Consider the following 19,253-nt stretch of genomic DNA (forward strand, 5'->3'; position numbering starts at 1 on the left):
TATACCCATTCCTTTGTATCGAGTGCACCTAGAGTGTGACCTAATGTCTGGAACAGTAACTGTAGGAGTTGCCCATAGTTTGGCAGTAGACGGAGTTGATCTATTCCTGGGGAATGATTTGGATGCAACGAAGGTATTAGCTTCTCCAGTAGTCACAGAAAAAACAAATTAAGTTAAAGAAATTCAACAGTTGCAGGAAAAATTCCAGGAATTTTTCCTTCATTTGTATAAATCCGAGCAATGGCTAAACAAGCTCCATTGTCGGAGGTAAATTTGATACTGTCAAATCCTTGAATATCTGAAACTTTCTTTGGGGATTTGGATAGTCCAAAGGAAAGGTTTAATAAGTCTTCTCTGATCAAGGCTCAGCAAGCCAAACCAGAGTTAAATAAAGTGGCACAATCAGCTCTAACAGAAGCTGAGGCAAAGAGAGCTTCAGAAGGCTACTATATTAAAGATGGGAATCTGATGAGGAAGTGGAGACCTCCTCATAGACCTGCAGATGAAAAATGGATGGTAGTTTATCAGATAGTGGTATTGGCAAGGATAGACCATGAAATCCCTATGGCAGGACATGTGGGGATCCAGAAGACCCAATCACGTATAAGTTGACATTTTTACTGGCCAGATCTTTCCAAGGATGTGGTGCAGTTTTGTAAAACATGCCATACCTGCCAGATTGTGGGAATACCACAACTTGCCATAAAACCGGCACCGCTAATTCCCATACCAGTTTATGGGGAACCATTTAGTAGGGTGCTGGTAGACTGTGTAGGACTGTGTCAAAAACAAAAGCAGGACATCAATATATATTCACTATCATGGATACTAATACTCAGTTCCCAGAGGCCATTCCCTTGAGAACAATTTCTGCTAAGGTAGTGGTAGAGAAGTTAACCCAGTTCTTCACTAGATATGGATTACCAATTAATATTCAGTCTGATCAAGGTTCCAAATTTATGTCTAAAATTTTTCAGGAAGTTATGCGTTATTTGGGTATAACACAGTTTAAGTCTTCAGCATACCACCCACAGACAGAAGGAGCTTTAGAAAGATATCAGACCCTCAAAACGATGATCAGGACATACTGTCATTGTTATGACCAGGTGAGAAAGAGGTCTAGGATTCCCTTTCAGTCTTCACCTGGTTTTACTGTAACAGGGTTTAATTTTAAACACACCGTGTTTTTAGCTTCCTCTTGGTGAACCCTTGTTCACTGCTTTCTAATTATAAGGCAAAGAAACCAGCATGAACAGGCTTTCTTGGGGTTAAAGAAGAAAAGTTTAAATTTATTAAACTTGAACTTAAACTCTAATTCGGTTGACGCCCACGGAAACACAACACACCCATGCTAGCACGCATACGCGATACACATATCCCAATAGAGACGGAAAAAAGAAAAATAAAGTGGAAAAGTTTGAGGCAATATCTGAAGAAGTTTTGCTGCAGTTCTTTGAGCTCACTGTGGAGTCCTTGATTGTAGGTAGATCTTGCTTTTCTTTGGGGTCCAGTATTCCTCTTAAACCTTGTTCGCTGTCGGAGACATTTCTCTCTTGGGGTTGATGTGTCTTCAGTGGATTCAGAGGCTTGTGAGAAAGAGTTGGGAGCAGATAGGTGAGAGATCTTCTCAGTCCAGGAGCAAGCAGTCTTTCTCAGTTCAAACTATTTGTTCAATTCAGAAAAACCAGATTGCCTGGACAGCTGGTCTGATCACATCTGTTTGTGGATTCGGCTAACGAGCAGTCATCCTGAAATTTGAACTCCCTCACCTTCAATGTTTGGTGCTCAAAGTCCATTATGGGTTAAATTGGATAAGGGAAGTAACCTCTCTTGTCCCTATTGATATGCAAATGTCCTCCATCCAAGTCTGACAGCCCTTGTATCAGGTTTTCTCTTCTTCCCGGCAACAATTTGAAATTTAGTGTCCATATGGCGAAATTAATGTACCTCATTCTAGGCAGGTGGGGGCCCAGCATTGCGCCTCCACACCCAGCGGAATGAAATGTGATTTGAAGAAAGGCATATTTCATTAAAAGGGACGAGGGAAAATATGAACAGAAAAAAATCATGCATTTTCTCATTCATTCCCATTCATTCATAAATCCTAAAACCTATTACAACCTGTCTTCTCTTGGTGCCAGTACTGATTTAATTGCAGCCTTTTTTGGCATCTCAATAAACATGTGGTTCTTTGGGGAAGTTTTTCTTCAGTTTACCCATTTCCATGGCTGCCGAGGGTCTTTGAGATGGTTAGGTTTTATTAGCCCTGAGTTGGAATTTATTTTTTCAGGAGAGTCTGTAGTGGGCAGTTCTATCCTGAACTCTCCTTCAGTGCTTTGCTGAGTCATGCAAAGGCGCTTGACTTTAGCGGGATGGGAGGGGGGTTCTTTTTTCTGACTGTGGGGGAGGATTCTTTGCTAATCTCCACTTTGTCCTCTGGGACACTGCCGCCTGCAGGTATTTGTGCAGACTCTACCGCACTCCCCTGTGGCACTTCGACCCTCATGGTTTATCTGCCCCCTAGAGGTCTTTCTTTGTTTCTGCACGTTCCTGTAAATGCTGTTAGTAACTCTGGTGGGGTACTTCTGGTGTCTGCATTTACATAGGAAGATGTGGGGTCTACTTTTTCAAATTTTTTGGGTTTGGTTGACCAGACAGTAGGGGTTTTCATCTGGGATTCCTCCCGGACTTCCTTTAACCAGCCCTCTTGGTCGCTTTCTCCCCTTTCCTTTCTAACTTTTTGACAGCCGTGTGCCTGCCTGTCCCCTTTTCTTCTCGGTGGAGGTCCCTTACAGTTTACCAGCCATCTGAGAGGGTTCTCCAAACACCAGTACAGGGCTTAGGGGTGCATGTTTCACTGTAGGTTGGGGTTTTCCCTCAACCTGGCACATGCAGCAACTCCTGCAGTACTCTACCACATCTTTGTGGAGTTTTGGCCAGTCAAACTGCTGTCTTATGCAGCCTTTGGTCTTTCGTATACTGGCATGAACAGCCACTGTAATCTCGTGGGCGCTTCTTAATATTTCTCTCTGGTACCTTTGCGATACCACTAACTGGTGAACTAATGTCCACTCCTTGCTCTCAGGTCTGTGAGGAGAACACCATTTCCTCATCAGTACCTCATTCTTTAAATAGTAGCAATCAGGGACTCACTCAAATTCACTTTCAGACTGGGCAGCCTGTGCTAAATCTCACAATACTGGGTCGGCTTGCTGAGCCTCAGCTAGGGAAAATCCATTTAATTCATTCCCTGGGTCTCCAAACTTTCCAAAGGAAGTCTCAGACAGACAGACCTGGTCATCTGCCTGCAGTGCTAATTCAGTCTCCTCTGGGGGAGCTGGTTTGATCATGGCCTGATCCACTATGCATTCAGGGAAACTGCAGGGGTCGGTCTCCTGCCATGGCCTTGTCTCCCTGACCTTCTGCGGTCTTTCTTTCATTACTAGTGGGGCTACCACCTTGACCCCCGCCAAACCATTACATAGGAGCAGGTCAAACCCGTCCACAGGCAAACTAAGGTCAATCCCTACAGTCACCAGTCCCAAAACTAGGTCGCAGGTGAAGGCATAGATAGCCCTCCAATACCATTCACCACCATTCTGGTGTTCACTGCACTCTCTGGGGGAAAGGTCAGCCCTTTTCCCAGTCATGAATATCCCTGTGATTGGGATAAAGGACTAGAACTTCTTTTGTTTGCCACAAGGGATTCACCTAATGAATCTATTGGCTTTAGTCCTTTTGAATTAGTTTATTGACATAAGATAAGAGACCCTCTAAAACCAATGAAAGAAAGGTTTTGAGACCAGAGGGATGAATCTTCTGTGCTAGGTTATGCATCCGTGTTCCAGGAACGGCTCATGAGAGCTTGCAAAGTGGATCAGGAACACCTTAAAGCTTCCCAAACAATTGTGAAAAAATGGGCATGAGGTGTTAGTATTACTGCCTTTACAGGATGAACTGTTGAAAGCACAGTTCAGTACAGTCCATATAAAGTGGTCAAGAGAATTGGTACAGTAAATTATTTGATTGACACCCATGATCACTGGAAAAAGAATCGGTTGCGTCATATCAATATGTTGAAACCATATTATCATCAGGAGGAGGATAAGCAATCACAGGTATGTCAGGTAGTAGGGACAGAGAAGGATGAAAGGGATAATGTGAATGAGGCAGAAGGAGGCTTAGATCATTCTCAAATTGAATCTCCTACTATCCGGTTAGCTAATACTGAATTGTTAAGGAGATTGGACACTGTGCTTTCATGCAGAACAATGAAAAGACTTAACAAGACCACTGAAGGCATTGAAAAGAATCTGTAACCACACATGAATCCAGTCAAAGCAGCTGGAGTTCCCCAGTGGTATTATTTCCTAAACCTGATGGTTCAACGAGATTCTGTATAGACTACAGAAAGATTAATGCAGTAACAAAGGCAGATGCCTACCCAATTCCATGCTTGGAAGATTGTATTGACAGAGTGGGCAGTGTTACGTTTCTTACAAAAAAGGATTTGTTCAAGGGATACTGGCAAGTTCCTTTAACACCCCAAGCTAAAGAAATATTGGCCTTTGTCACACCAGCCGGTGTCAAGTGATGCCATTCGGGCTAAAAAATGCCCAGCAACCTTTCAGAGACTAATGAGCCAAGTGGTAGCCAGCGTTCCTAACTGTGTAGTTGACCTTGATGATGTGCTGGTATACCCTTGGAATGATCACTTGAGACAACTAGAAGCTCTGTTTAAATAATTATAATCAGCCGATTTAGTAATCAACCAAGCGAAAAGTGAATTGGCAAAAGTGTAAGTGACCTTCCTTGGGCATATAGTCGGGCAAGGACAAGTGTTGCCAAGAACAGCAAAAGTACAAGCATTGGTGGTGATCCCTACCACTAAGACTAAGTGAGAAATCATGAGCTTTTTCAGGATGTGTGGTTTCTACTGTAAGTTTGTACCGAATTTTAGTACTATAGCTGCTCCACTGACAAATTTACTTCAGGGAAAGAAAACCAAGGTAGTGTGCTCAGGGTGTGCCAAGTATCTTTAGAGAGGTTGAAAGCCATTTTGATCAATGAACCAATGTTGGCTGCTTCAAATTTCACTAAGCCTTTCAAAGGTAACAATTGATACTAGTTACCTGGGGGTCAGTGCAGTCCTTTTACAAGACAATGAATCAGGAATAGAAAGGCCAGTGGGATGCTTTGCCAAAAAGCTAAGTTGACATCAAAAAAGATGTTCAACAGTGGAAAAGAAAACTCTAGGTTTATTATTTGCTCCTAAGCATTTTGAAGTCTATGTCTGCCTTTGTGGAAACATTTAAAACCAGAATGCCAAACTATTCCGATGACGTTTACTATTGTAACCTTATCACTTAAAGATTATCCATATTGCGGGCAAAAATAATGCAATTGCAGATGCTCTATCTAGAATCTAACTTTGCTTTGAGTTATCTGAGTGCAGATGGGGAACAAAGCAGAACTGTATCAGCTACAGGTAAAGAGTGAATGAGTATGAGTGCGAAAATGTGTCTTAAAACTTTTTCATCTTCTATTTTTTCGACAGTTTGTAATTAAACATATTTAAAACTGGCATTTCAATCCTCCAAGGGTGGAATTGTTATGATTGCTTCCATTTTTTTGGTAAATTTTGAAGATTTGTGTTTCAAAATTGAAAAGATTCCATAGATGTTGGAACTTTGTGTTTTTAAACGAGGTCACCAGAAGGTTTTTGGACTGAGCTTGAAAACAAATGGAAGGCACCTGTCTGCAGACCCAGCAGGCATTGTTTTTGACTTGGGGAAAGATGTTTGCAGAGAAGAGACTGGTCAAGATTTATAGGGGTCAGGAGGCTTGTCTCTTGTGACATTGTTTATGGTTTAGTTTTGGATAGTGAGTTAGGATATGGACAATGGTTTTAAACAGACAATTGGAGAAAACTTGCCAAGAACAAACCACCCCAACTCAGTCTGCTCCAGCAGTTTAGAAAAGGCCTGCCAGTTTTCCATCTCTCAAGGAGCTGAATAGCAAGTGCAAGAAGCAGACTGAAAATATGGCTGCATTCCTCCTGTAAGGCCAGCACCTGAAACCTCTGTTACTGCATTTCCTGGAAGCCTACCCAAACTGATCTTCAACATCACTTGAAAAGAACTGTTCTAGGAAGATCCCAGTGACAGCCATCCACACGTATTTGGGATGCCAAACCAAAAAAAAAGGACACCTTTCCATATCTTTTCTTTCTTCTTCAAGAATTAGTAAGTATTTAACCCAAGTATTTTTTGTCTGCTTTTTGTTTGTAATCGAGCTCTGAAATGCAAATCCCTTTATTTCCCAGTTAACCTGTGTATGTGTGAGTGAGGGGCTGAGGGAAAATATTTCAATCTGTGTGTTTATGCTTTACTTCAATACTGGTTAAGACTTTTTTAAAATAAACTGATAATTTTGTTGTTTATTAAAGAAACCTGGTTGGTGTGTTTGATTCTGGGATAAAAATAGAGTCGATAATTGACTGTATCGGTAAGTGGGAAAAAATTAAATATATGTTGTGATCCATGGAGAAGTGCAACTAGAATAAAAAGTGCACTCCTCCTGCCTCGGTCGTAACACCCTCCTCACCTTATCATAACAAGAGTGTCCGAAAGCTTGGTCACAAAGAGGTGGGTTTTAAGGAAGGGCTTAAAAGAGAATAAAATACACAATAGTTCTGTCAGTGCCTTAAGAGAAGAAATATGGTTTAATAATTTACTGTAACTCTGGCCTGGTAAAGGCTCTACATCCAAAAAATTAGCTTGTCTTTTCTCTCGACAGCTGCCAACAAATTGCTGTATATTTCCAGCATTTTCTATGTTATTTTGAATTTTTAAGAGGCCTAGCTGCACTAAAGTGTTATGACATGATTGAAAATACTTAATTAAATCAAAATTACCAGCAGCTACAGAAGATCAAAAGTAATAACCAGATGTTATTATTTTCGTGAAAAACAAGAAATGAGAAACACTGTGGCTAATCCTTCAATGACAACTAGCACTATCAGAACACAATGTTAAAGTGATAATTAATGTACTTGCCACATTCAGAATGAACTTGTATTTATTTTACAGTGGAACAGCCTGAACTACAAATGCTTGTTCAGCTTACAGTTGTGTGTCCTTGGAAAAAAATATATAATTTTAATCCTTAACAAAAGACACACGGCTTTGTTGTTCATTCTTAATTCCCCTGTTCCTCACATTGCAATGAAGTGATCTTTCAGCTTTCCCAAGCAGACTAAGATTGTGTGGCCATCAGGCCTACCACCTGAGGTAATTGCACTGGTGTGTGGCTCACCTGGAGGTTAGTGATTATTTCAGCACCATTTAGAATGTTTTTCTCTGTCTGGAAAGTTAAAGGAACATTTTTCACTGAGCTGTCAATAGTTTATAATGGCAACTCAGCAAAATAATACTGGGCAGTGGGAGGTTGCTGTCACAGGCTGAAGGTACAGTCCTCAGCATGCAGATACGTTTCGGGGGTGGCAGGGGCAGGGGATAGGGTGGTGAAGCTTTTCCTTTTGGGGCCTGGCACTCCTGCTCCTTCAGGTCACACAAAGAAAGTCAAAAAATAGCAGAAGACCTGGCTTTTTGGGCTTCTTCTGACTGTGACACCGCTTCCTTTTGGGAAAGCCACAATGGCCACAGGATCTGAAGGACAGCTTAAAATTGCAACTTGTGGGATCAGTGTGGTTATCAGTGGGTAAGCCCATGGGCGATTTTAACCCTGCCGATCTACTGCTTTCTATCAAGGTTCTGGGGCGGGGGGCGGTGGTGGGGGTGCGTGGAGGTTAAAATTGCTTCTTCAGATTTTAACCCATGTCTCCGGCAAGGTACCATGTTATAATACATTCTTCTAAATATGATTCCACAGTGCCAGGCACTCTCTGGTACCTCAAGTAAAAGGCCATTCTTCATGCTTGAACCTACAAAGTGAGTGCTGGAAAACCATTTGCTTGCAGGAGGCAGCACCGGTAACCCACATCCTGTTCTTACCCAACTTCTACAAACCCCGACAAGGGTCATTAAATTCCAGTGATTAGCAGAAGAATTGGTTGATTTTCTCTTCCTTTATTTAGGGCTGCTGATTGCAGTTACAGTACCTCTCCTGTGTCGTAAAATCACTTACGTCGACTTTCCTGGTCTGTATGATTCAACTATTCATTGCCTTCATCATGTGAGCCTTGGTAGAGCTGATAGCACATCATTAACAGCGATAAAGATCATTTTGAATATTGAAAAATAATTACCTCATGAATGTCAAAGATATGATGTAGTCATTATTAACTGTGATAGTCCAGTCACACTCTTTGCCATGTGGATAAGGATGTGGGTAGCTTGGCGAAAGAATAAATCCTGAAGAACTTGTCAGGTTGCCTCCACATGGTGCTGAAAAATAAAATAAACATGTACTTGTGCTAAATTGATGAAAATTTCACTTCAAAATCACAACTGTTCTCAGATTCCACAGAGTAACGTATATTCAAATTACACTGTGATAAACATGAGCTTGTTTTGAACTTTGCAATGCAAACATACTTTGTTCGAATGCAAATCTTTCAATTTTTTGTTTCTCCTTCATTCCAGTTTCTGAGACACATGTTTTTTCTGGCGAACTTTGAAGGCGAGGATCAGATTCTTTGCAAGGGCACTTTTTAAAATACTTCATGTCCTACAATCTATGCCCCCCAGAAAAGGGGAAGTATTGCAGGCTTATCAGATAAACTGAAAAATTGCTTACACCAATTCCAAAAAGGAACATTATGTATGCTTCAAGAAGGCTCTATCAGCTTATTAATTATTTATTTTTTTATTAATTCATGGGATGTAGGCATCACTGGCCAGGCCAGCATTTATTGCCCATCCCTAATTGCCCTTGAGGAGGTGGTGGTGAGCTCCCTTCTTGAACCGCTGCAGTCCATTTGGGGTAGGTATACCCACAGTGCTGTTTGGAAGGGAGTTCCAGGATTTTGACCCAGCGACAGTGAAGGAACGGCGATATAGTTCCAAGTCAGGATGGTGTGTGACTTGGATGGGAACTTGCAAATGGTGGTGTTCCCACGTATTTGCTGCCCTTGTCCTTCCAGTTGGTAGAGGTCGTATGTTTGGAAGGTGCTGTCTAAGGAGCCTTGGTGCATTGCTGCAGTGCATCTTGTAGATGGTACACACTGCTGCCACTGTGCATCGGTGGTGGAGGGAGTGAATGTTTGTAGATGGGGTGCCAATCAAGCGGGCTGCTTTGTCCTGGATGATGTCGAGCTTCTGGAGTGTTGTTGGAGCTGCACCCATCCAGGCAAGTGGAGAGTATTCCATCACACTCCTGACTTGTGACTTGTAGATGGTGGACAGGCTTTGGGGAGTCAGGAGGTGAGTTACTCGCCTCAGGATTCCTAGCCTCTGACCTGCTCTTGCAGTCACGGTATGATACACCATTTAAGTAAGTTTCCACTCATAGATGTACTGAAACTTAGTGCAATGAAGGATATTTTACCTCGGTTATTTCTGTAATTAATGGGATAGCTCTTCAAAGATGAGCAGTAAATGCTGGCCTTGCCAGCGATGCTCACAAAAACTGGCACAGCCATGACGGGCCAAATGGCCTAGTTCTGTGCTGTATCATGTTGTGATTCTATGATGGTGTAGCAACAGAAAGCTGCAATAAGATGTTAAATCATATGAAAAGTACATTTAGAAAAGCACACAATTTGGATTTGAAAATATATTATGTATGTACGTTACTAGTTGCTAAAGGCATGCTGTGCACTGCTAGCTAGTGATAAATCAAGCAGAGTTAATTGCACTGCCAAAGCTACTAAGATACAGTAGTGAATAAGTAGAATTCACATGACATAAAGAGACAAAGCAAAGCTTCAGTGAACATGTGGAACCCCATTACCATCTCTATGTTGCAGTCATTTGTGCTCCAGTGAAATGACATAAAAACTGAAAATATAACAAATCTTGGCTTTAACATATTTGAGCTTTCAATCTTTAATCTATCTGCAGTGCATTTTACATTGCATCCAGAAACTGGTTCTTTTGCAAATATATTGCTCATAGAAATAATAAATCAATGCTTAGTGTTCCTAGAAAATGAAATCTTATTTTTAAATTAGCATGGAAAATATTATTTGCAGATTCTTACAAGAGTATACTTAACGAACATCAATTTCTGATAATAGTGAAGATAATAATCAGTTGACTATTCATTGCTTTGTCGGTTTTAGATTTCCACTGATTGGGCTGGATTTTGCACTCAATAGCGCAGCAAGGTTGATCGCTGCTGACCTTGAAAAAAGCTGCCCACAAAGATGATTTCTATGGCGCGTTTTTCCCCTTTCCTAATGCCAGTTTAATTCTGGTGCCAAGCCAAGGGGATTTCCAGACATCCAGCAGCAATAATGACAGGAAGCAGGATAAGCAGCCAATTGCATTGAAGTATTCCCTCAGACAGCACACCAAGAAGTTAAAAACACTTATCCTTCACTTTAAATTACATTTTCAGATAACAACATAAATGATTATGATTGGATTAAGATGGAATCTGAAACATCACAAACAAACTTTTAAAAAATGTAGAATTTTCTTCAATCATAATTCAAAACTTGACATTCTGCAAATATAAAATTAACTTTTCAGGAATGGTGTTCAAAAATAATTATGAACTTAGTATGCCATTGAAAACCCAATCGCACCTCATTCCACAAGATGCAACTTTTTCAAGAGCTTTTACAGTGAGACCAACAGGATAAAATTGGAAATATTCATTAATTCACTGATTGCTTAAGGATTGCACGTTGGGGGGACATCAACAGCATACCCTCTGCCAGAATGTAGAATTACTGACAGCAATTTCTGAATTTCTGCATTGTTCTGTACATGTGTGGACTCCAGAGGTTTTTGTCAGTTTCAATTGAGTAATGACACCAAATGTTAAGTTTCACCATCATTACCGATGCAAAAGCAAGCCCAATACATTTTTATTACTTTCCTCTACCATACAAGCACAAAATTGCCTGAGTAGTATGATCATTCCTGTGATGAGTTTAAGGAAATTAAATTACGTAGCACAAGAAAACAGGTGCCGAAACAGTAAAGCGCGTTTAACCAGCACCCGTTCATTGCAATTCAGGCAGCGTGCCAAGTTTGTGTGGCCTGCTCATGTCAATTATTTCAGCATCCAGCCAGTGCTAACTATTAGCTGGACGCATCAGAAAGGGGCTAATATTGTCAGCAGCTCACACAACTTAAAGCTAGCCTGCACAACTTAAAGTGGGAGGTGCATTGTGGCTGTAGCTGGTGCTGGCAATCATGCAGGAAGCAACTCGGACCTGGGAAACATTGAAGAATGGCACAACATGGGACAGAGTGGACTCAAAGGTATTGGACATTACACTGGAGGCCTTGGTGGAGGTGGTGGAAAGGAGGAAAGATGTCCTGTATCCTAGGAGACAACAAGACCCTCCAGTGGCATGCTCAAAAGCAGTGGGAGCAGTAGTATGGAGGACAATGACAGGAATCAAGGATATGAATGCAAAAAGTTTGGTAATCTCACATAAGTTCAAAGAATGCATCATCACTCACTGCCTATGGTCACACATCAATTTGGCCTTGATGGACAGGAATCCATTTTTATTCCCTGGATAGAGCAGAGTTGCCAAGCAACACCTTGAAAGTGATGTGTGAGCAGTCAATGGCATCCTTCTTCAAAGGGAAGCCTCATGCTTGCTCTGCTTGCTTCTCTTTGGCAAGAGAGAATGAACTGCTGTCAGCTCATAATGAATCAAGAGTATCACCGGCCTCTTTAGCCTAACAGTTGATGGCAAAATGCAATATGTTGCAAATATCTCCAGCTCCAGCCTGGAAGAAGCTAGATGCATAAAACTTTATCACCATGATCTCCTTCACAGCAAATGGCAATGTCATCCTTGCGCTGCTTGGAAGCTGCATTTCAGTGAGGAAGTCCTGCTGAAGCGCAGCTATCACTCACTGTTCCAGTGGGAGAACTGCTCCCTGAACAACCTGGAAGGATCTGGCCCCTCTTCTTCTCCTTCTCCAGCAACCTGTCCTACTCCGTATGGCCTCTGTTTATTCTCCAAGACATGAGTATTCCAAGGGGAATGCCTAATAATGTATGCACGTCTGGGAGCAACTGGTTTATGCTGAAGCCTTGAACTCAGCAAAAGACGGAAGAACATAAGAAATAGGAGCTGGAGTAGACCACTTGGCCCTTTGAACCTGCTCCACCATCAATAAGATCCTGGCTGATCTTCCATCTCATCTCCACCTTCCTGCCCTACTCCCATAATTGCTCAATCCCCTTAGTGCCCTGAAATTCAACCTATATCTTGATTATGCTCAAAGACCGAGCATCCACAGCTCTCCGGGGTAGAGAATTCCAAAGATTCACAGCCCTCTGAGCGAAGAAATTTCGTCTTATCTTAGTCCTAAATATTTGACCCCTCATTCTGAGACTGCAACCCTGCGTTTTAGATTTCCGAGCCAGGGGAAACATTTTCTCAGCATCTACCCTGTCAAGCCCCTGAATAATTTTATGTTTCAACACAATCACCTTATTCTTCTAAAATTCAGGGACTATAGGGCTAGCCTACTCAATCTCCCCTCATAGGAAAAAGACCCTCATCCTAGGAACCAGTCTCGTGGACCTCCATTGGACTCCCTCCAGGGCAAGTACATCCTTTCTTAGGTAAGGAGATCAAAACTGCACACAGTTTTCCTGGTGCTGTTTTTTTTATTTGTTCCTGGAATGTGGGCATCGTTGGCTAGGCCAGCATTTATTGCCTATCCTTGTTGCTCTTGAGAATATGGTGGTGAGCTACCATCTTGAACCACTGCAGTCCATATGGGGAAAGTGGTGCTGTTAGAGAGTTCCAGGATTTTGACCCAGCAACAGTGAAGGAACGGCAATATCGTTCCAAGTCAGGATGGTGTGTGACTTGGATGGGAACTTGCAGATTCTCTCTTGTTGGAGATGGTCATTGCCGCAGGATTCCTAGCCTCTGAACTGCTCCTGTAGCCATGGTATTTATATGGCTACTCTAGTTCAGTTTCTGGTCAATTGTAACCTCCAGGATGTTGATAGTGGGGGATTCAGCAATGGTAATGCCATTGAATGTCAAGGGGAGATGTTTAGATTCTCTCTTGTTGGAGATGGTCATTGCCTGACACATGTGTGGCGTGAATGTTTCTTGCCACTTATCAACCCAAGCCTGAAAATTGTCCAGATCTTGCTGCATTTCTACACGGACTGCTTCAGTATCTGAGGAGTCGCGAATGGTGTTGAACATTGTGCAATCATCAGCAAACATCCCCACTCTGACCTTATGATTGAAGGAATGTCATTGATGAAGCAGCTGAAGATGGTTGGGCCTAGGACACTACCCTGAGGAACTCCTGATGTGGTGTCCTGGAGCTGAGATGATTGACCTCCAACAACCACAACCATCTTCCTTTCTGCTAGGTATGACTCCAACAAGCGGAATGTTTTCCCCGATTCCCATTGACTCCAGTTTTGCTAGGGTACCTTGATGCCATACTCGTCAAATGCTGCTTTGATGTCAAGGGCAGTCACTCTCACCTCACCTCTTGAGTTTAGCTGTTTTGTCTATGTTTGAACCAAGGCTGTAATGAAGTCAGGAGCTGAGCAGCTCAAGTGGAACCCAAACTGAGCATCAGTGAGTGTGCAGGTTATTGCTAAGCAAGTGCCGCTTGATAGCACTGTCGATGACACCTTCCATCGCTTTACTGATGATTGAGAGTAGACTGATGGGGCGGTAATTGGCTGGGTTGGACTTGTCCTGTTTTTTGTGTACAGAACAGACCTGGGCAATTTTTCACATTGCCAGGTAGATGCTGGTGTTGTAGCTGTACTGGATAAGCTTGTCTAGAGGCATGGCAAGTTCTGGAGCACAGGTCTTCAGTACTATTGCTGGAATGTTGTCAGGGTCCATAACCTTTGCAGTATCTAATGCCTTCAGTCATTTCTTGATATCATGCGGAGTGAATTGAACTGGCTGAAGACTGGCATCTGTGATGCTGGGGACTTCAGCAGGAGGCCGAGATGGATCATCAACTCGGCACTTCTGGCTGAAGATTGTTGCAAATGCTTCAGCCTTATCTTTTGCACTGATGTGCTGGGCTCCCCCATCATTGAGGATGGGGATACTTGTGGAGCTACCTTCTCCAGTTAGTTGTTTAATTGTCCACCACCATTCACGGCTGGATGTGACAGGACTGCAGAGCTTAGATCTGATCCGTGTGGCCTCAGCAATGCCCTGTATGACTGTACTAAGACTTCTTTACTTGTATACTCCAGCTACTTTGTAACAAATGCTAACGTACCATGTGCCTTCTTAATTGCTTGTACCTGCATATTAACTTCCTGTGGTTCACGGACAAGGATATTTAGGTCCTTCTGAAAGCAAACATTTCCAAGTCTTGCACTATTCAAAGTGGGCAACATCACACTTCACCACATTGTATTCCATCTGCTGCCATGTCCTTGCCTATTCACCCAACCTGTCACAGAATTGTTACAGTGCAGAAGGAGGCCATTTGGCCCATCATGTCTGCACTGGCTCTCTGAAAGAGCAATTCCCTCAGTTTCATTCTCCTGCCTTCTTCCCATGACCCAGCACATGCTTCCTTTTCATATAATTGTCTAATTCCCTTTTGAATGCTTCAACTGAACCTGCCTCCACGACGTTCTCAGGCAGCACATTCCCCAGACCTTAACTACTCGCTGCATGAAAAAGTTTTCCCTCATGCCACTTTTGCTTCTCTTACCAAATACTTGAAATATGTGCCCTCTTGTTCACGATCCTTTCATGAGTGAGAACAGTTTCTCTCCATCTACTCTGTCCAGATCCCTCAAGCTATTATTAATAATGGACTCTAGCATTTTCTCAATGACAGATGTTAAGCTAACTGGTCTACAGTTTCCTGCTTTCTGTCTCCCTCCTTTCTTGAATCGGGGCTTCACATTAGTGGTTTTCCAATCCGCTAGTACCCTACCGCTGGTACCCAGTGAGTTTTGGTATATTATGACCAATGCCTCCACTATCTCTGCAGCCACTTCCTTTAAAACCCTTGGATGCAGGCCATCAGGTCCTGGCAACTTGTCTGTCTTTGGTCCCATCAGTTTGTCCAGCACCTTTTCCCCTCGTGAAAGAGGTTGTTACAAGTTCCTCCCTCCCACTTAAGCCTTGCTCAAGTATTATTGTTGGGATGTTTATAGTGTCCTCCACCATGAAGACCGATGCAAAATATTGGTTTAAATTATCTGCCATTTCCCTGTTCCCTGTTATTAATTCCCCAGTCTCATCCTCTAAGGGTCCCACGCTTACTTTAGCTACTCTCTTCCTTCTTATATACCAGTAGAAGCTCTTACTGTTTGTTTTTATATTAATTGCCAATCTACTCCCATAATCAATTTTCTCCCTCTTTATTAGTTTTTTAGTCATCCGCTACTGGTTTCTAAAAAATTCCTAATCCTCTGGCCTACCACTAGCTTTCGCCACTTTATATGCCTTTGTTTTGATTTGATACTCTCCTTAACTTCCTTTGTTATCCACGGGTGGTTCATTATTTTCTTTGAGTCCTTCCTTCTGACTGGAATAAATGTTTGCTGAGTGTTATGAAATATCTGCTTAAAAGTCTGCCACTGCTCATCTGCTGACTTCCCCTGTAGTCTATTTTCCCAGCCCGTTTTAGACAACTCTTTATTCATAACTCAAATTGCCCTTGTTTAAGTTGAAGACACTGGTTTGAGACCCGAGTTGCTCACTCTCAAACTGAATTTGAAATTCTATATGTTGGTAAAGACAGATGCAAAGTACTCATTTAATACCTCAGCTATGCCCTCTGCCTCCATGTGTAAATCCCCTTTCTGGTCCCTAATCAGCCCCGCTCCTCCTTTTAACATTCTTCTACTGTTTATATGCCTATAGAAAATGTTGGGATTCCCTTTAATGCTCGCTGCCAATCTTTTTTCATGCTGTCTCTTTGCTTCTCTTATTTGCTTTTTCACTTCCCCTTTGGACCTTCTCTATACAGCCAGGTTCTCAATAGTATTTCCTACCTGGTATCTGTCATAAGCACACTTTTTCTTCTTTATCTTAATCTCTACCTCATTTGTCATCCATGGAGCTCTGGATTTGTTTGCCCTACTTTTTTCCTTTGAGGGAACAGACCTCGACGGTGCCCGAACTATCTCTTCTTTGAAGGTAGCCCATTGTTCATCTACCAGTTTTCCTGTCAGATTTTGACTCCAATTTAATCACCCCAGCTCCATTCTTATCCCATTGAAGTTGGCCTTCCCCCAGTTAATTATTCTTATCCTGAATTGCTCTTTGTCCTTTTCCATAGTCAGCCTAAACTTTATGATACAATAGTCACTATCTCCTAAATGCTCTCCTCCTGATATTTGATCCACTTGGCCCACCTCATTCCCAAGAACCAGGTCTAGCAGTGCCTCCTTCTTCGTTGGACTGTCAACATACTGTTGTAGAAAATTTTCCTGAACACACTCTAGGAAATCTTGCCCCTCACTGCCCTTTACACTACTATTATCCCAGTCTGTGTTTGGATAATTAAATTCCCCCATTATAACTACCCTATAATTTTTGCACCTCTCTGTAATTTCCTTGCAAATTTGTGCCTCTACGTCCTTCCCACTAGTTGGTGGCCTATCGACAACACCGAGCAATGTAACCGTACCTTTTTTGTTCCTTAGCTCTTGCCAAACTGATTCTGTCCTTGACTCCTCTGGGACATCCTTTTTCTCCAGCACTGCAATGCTCTCCTTAATCAATACTGCCACCAATTTTCCTTTTCCTATCTTTCATGATCACCTTATATCCAGGAATATTTAACACCCAGTCCTTCTCTTCTTGGAGCCAGGTCTTTGTTATAGCCACAACATTGTATTTCCACATAGCAATCTGCACCACGTCCCTCACCAGTCTTATTAACCACACTCCATGCATTCAAATACATGCACATTAACACTGATTCAGACTTTATCACTTTTTCCCTTACTCTAACCTCACCTAATAACTTACTATTCCCTACTCTTGTGCTATCTATCTCCCCCAGTATTCTTTGCACCTTGGTATTCCTCTCTGATATTTGCTCCTGGTTCCCACACCCCTGACAAGTTACCAGTTTTGCTTCCCTCCAATCTGAGCTCCCTCTCAGGTTCCCATCACCCTGACAATTTAGTTTAAAACCTCCCCAACAGCACTAGCAAATCTCCCTGCGAGGATATTCATCCCAGTCCTGCTAAGGTGCAACCCATCCATCTCGTACAGGTCCCACCTGCCCCAGAACTGGTCCCAATGTCTCATAAATCTGATGCCCTCCCTCCGACACCAGTTCTCCAGCCATGTGTTCAATTGCTCAGTTCTCCTATTCCTTTACTCACTTGCACGTGGGACTGGGAGTAATCCTGAGACTACTGCTTTTGAGGTCTTGCTTTTTAATCTCCTTCCTAGCTCCTTAAAATCTGCTTTCAGGACCTCATCCCCCTTCTTACCTCTGTCATTGGGGGTACCAATGTGGACTATGACTTCTGGCTGTTCACCTTCCCCCAGAAGAATGTCCTGCATCACTCCATGACATCCTTGGCCCTGGCACCAGGGAGGCAACACACCATCCTGGAGACACATTTATTGCCACTGAAATGCCTGCCTGATCCCCTAATTAACAAATCCCCTATCACTATTGCTCTTCCACTCTTATTCCTCCCCGCTGTGCAGCTGAGTGAACTGTGGTGCCACAAACTTGGCTCTGACTGCACTCCTCTGAGGAACCATCATCACCAGTATCCAAAATGGAAAACCGATTAGCGAGTGAGATCATATCTGGGGACTCCTGCACTACCTGCCTGGCTCGCTTAGACTGCCTGGTGGTCACCCATTCCCACTCTGTCTGCATGCTCCTAACCTGCGGTGTGACCACCTCCCCAAACGTGCTAGCCACGTAGTTCTCTGTCTTGCGGATATACAACAGTGACTCTAGCCGCTGCTCGAGTTCTGAAATCAGGAGCTCAAGCTTCTGCAGCCAGTGACACTTCCTGCAGATGTGTCTGTCTAGGATACATGGTGCGTCCATGACTTTCCACATGCTACAGGCTGTACATTCCACCTGGCAGAGCTGCCCTGCCATACCTTAACTTTACAGGCTATTATAAGTAGAATAGCTTACCAGATACTCACCAAACAGCTCTTTCCACTGCACTGAAGCGAGAATCAAATAATGGAGGGTCAGAAAAATTAGAAAAAATAGGTAGAAAATGGAGCACCTCCTCCCCATTCACTGAACTCGCTACTCACCAAACTCGAATCTCTACACTCAGCTTGCAATCTGTACTCCATTTCTGTCCTCTGCAGCTTTTAAATTCCTCATTCTCGCTAGACCCTTGGTTCCCAATTATCTTTTTTTTATGTCTTCCAAAATGAAGACTGATACAAAGAATATGTTTAATATCTTTGCCATTTCCTTATTCCCCATTATAATATCACTCATCGCTGCCTTTATGGGTCCACATTTACTTTCACTAATCTGTTCCTATTTACACACCAATAGAAACATTTACAATCTGTTTTTGTGTTTCTTGCTGGTTTTCTCTCATATTCTCTTTCCTTCTCAATTTTTGGTCCTACTTTGCTGAATTCCAAAATCCTCACTACCTTCAGGCTTACGTCTCTTTTTGGCAACATTATAAGCCGCTTCCTTTCATCCAATACCATTTTTAACACCTATTATTAGCTATGTTTGGACAATCTTTTTTGTGGGGTGTACTCCTTCAGCACCTGCCAGATCACTCTATGTATATATTTGCAAATTTAAACAACTATAGAAAGCACCAAACAGCTGTAGAATTGAAGCAACAGACAAAAAAAGTCAACCAGCAATTAACCTGTAAGTGGCTGATGATCCATTTAGAGTGGTCAGGGATCCTTCCTGCTGCTAAACGCATTTTCAGCTATACAAGGTTAAGAGAGGGTGTTAGCTGGAGCATTGAGCTCACAAATGGCACCACTGGCATCAAACCAGCAAAGCAGGCTGATCTTCCTGCTCTGCATACTTCTGGCAGCCATTCACTGCGTGTGCGTTAACACCCTCACCAAAATAGTTTCCGGCACTATTCACCCCAAAAGTGCGCATGTGCACCATGAACATCATTTTGAAGCTCTAAGAGCACCCCAAACA

The 19,253-nt window shown here is 42.6% G+C and overlaps 1 protein-coding gene across 1 annotated transcript in view; it reads right to left on the minus strand.

Moving 5' to 3' along the window:
- Nucleotides 1-19,253, minus strand: part of csmd3b (CUB and Sushi multiple domains 3b) — a 2,327,439-nt gene that overhangs the window by 402,158 nt on the left and 1,906,028 nt on the right. The window contains exon 28 of the mRNA XM_068032163.1: nucleotides 8,270-8,408. Coding sequence (XP_067888264.1) covers nucleotides 8,270-8,408 — 139 coding nt within the window. The remainder of the gene's footprint in view (nucleotides 1-8,269; nucleotides 8,409-19,253) is intronic.

This window comes from Heterodontus francisci, chromosome 5 (assembly GCF_036365525.1).
Source record: "Heterodontus francisci isolate sHetFra1 chromosome 5, sHetFra1.hap1, whole genome shotgun sequence".
Lineage (NCBI taxonomy): Eukaryota > Metazoa > Chordata > Chondrichthyes > Heterodontiformes > Heterodontidae > Heterodontus > Heterodontus francisci.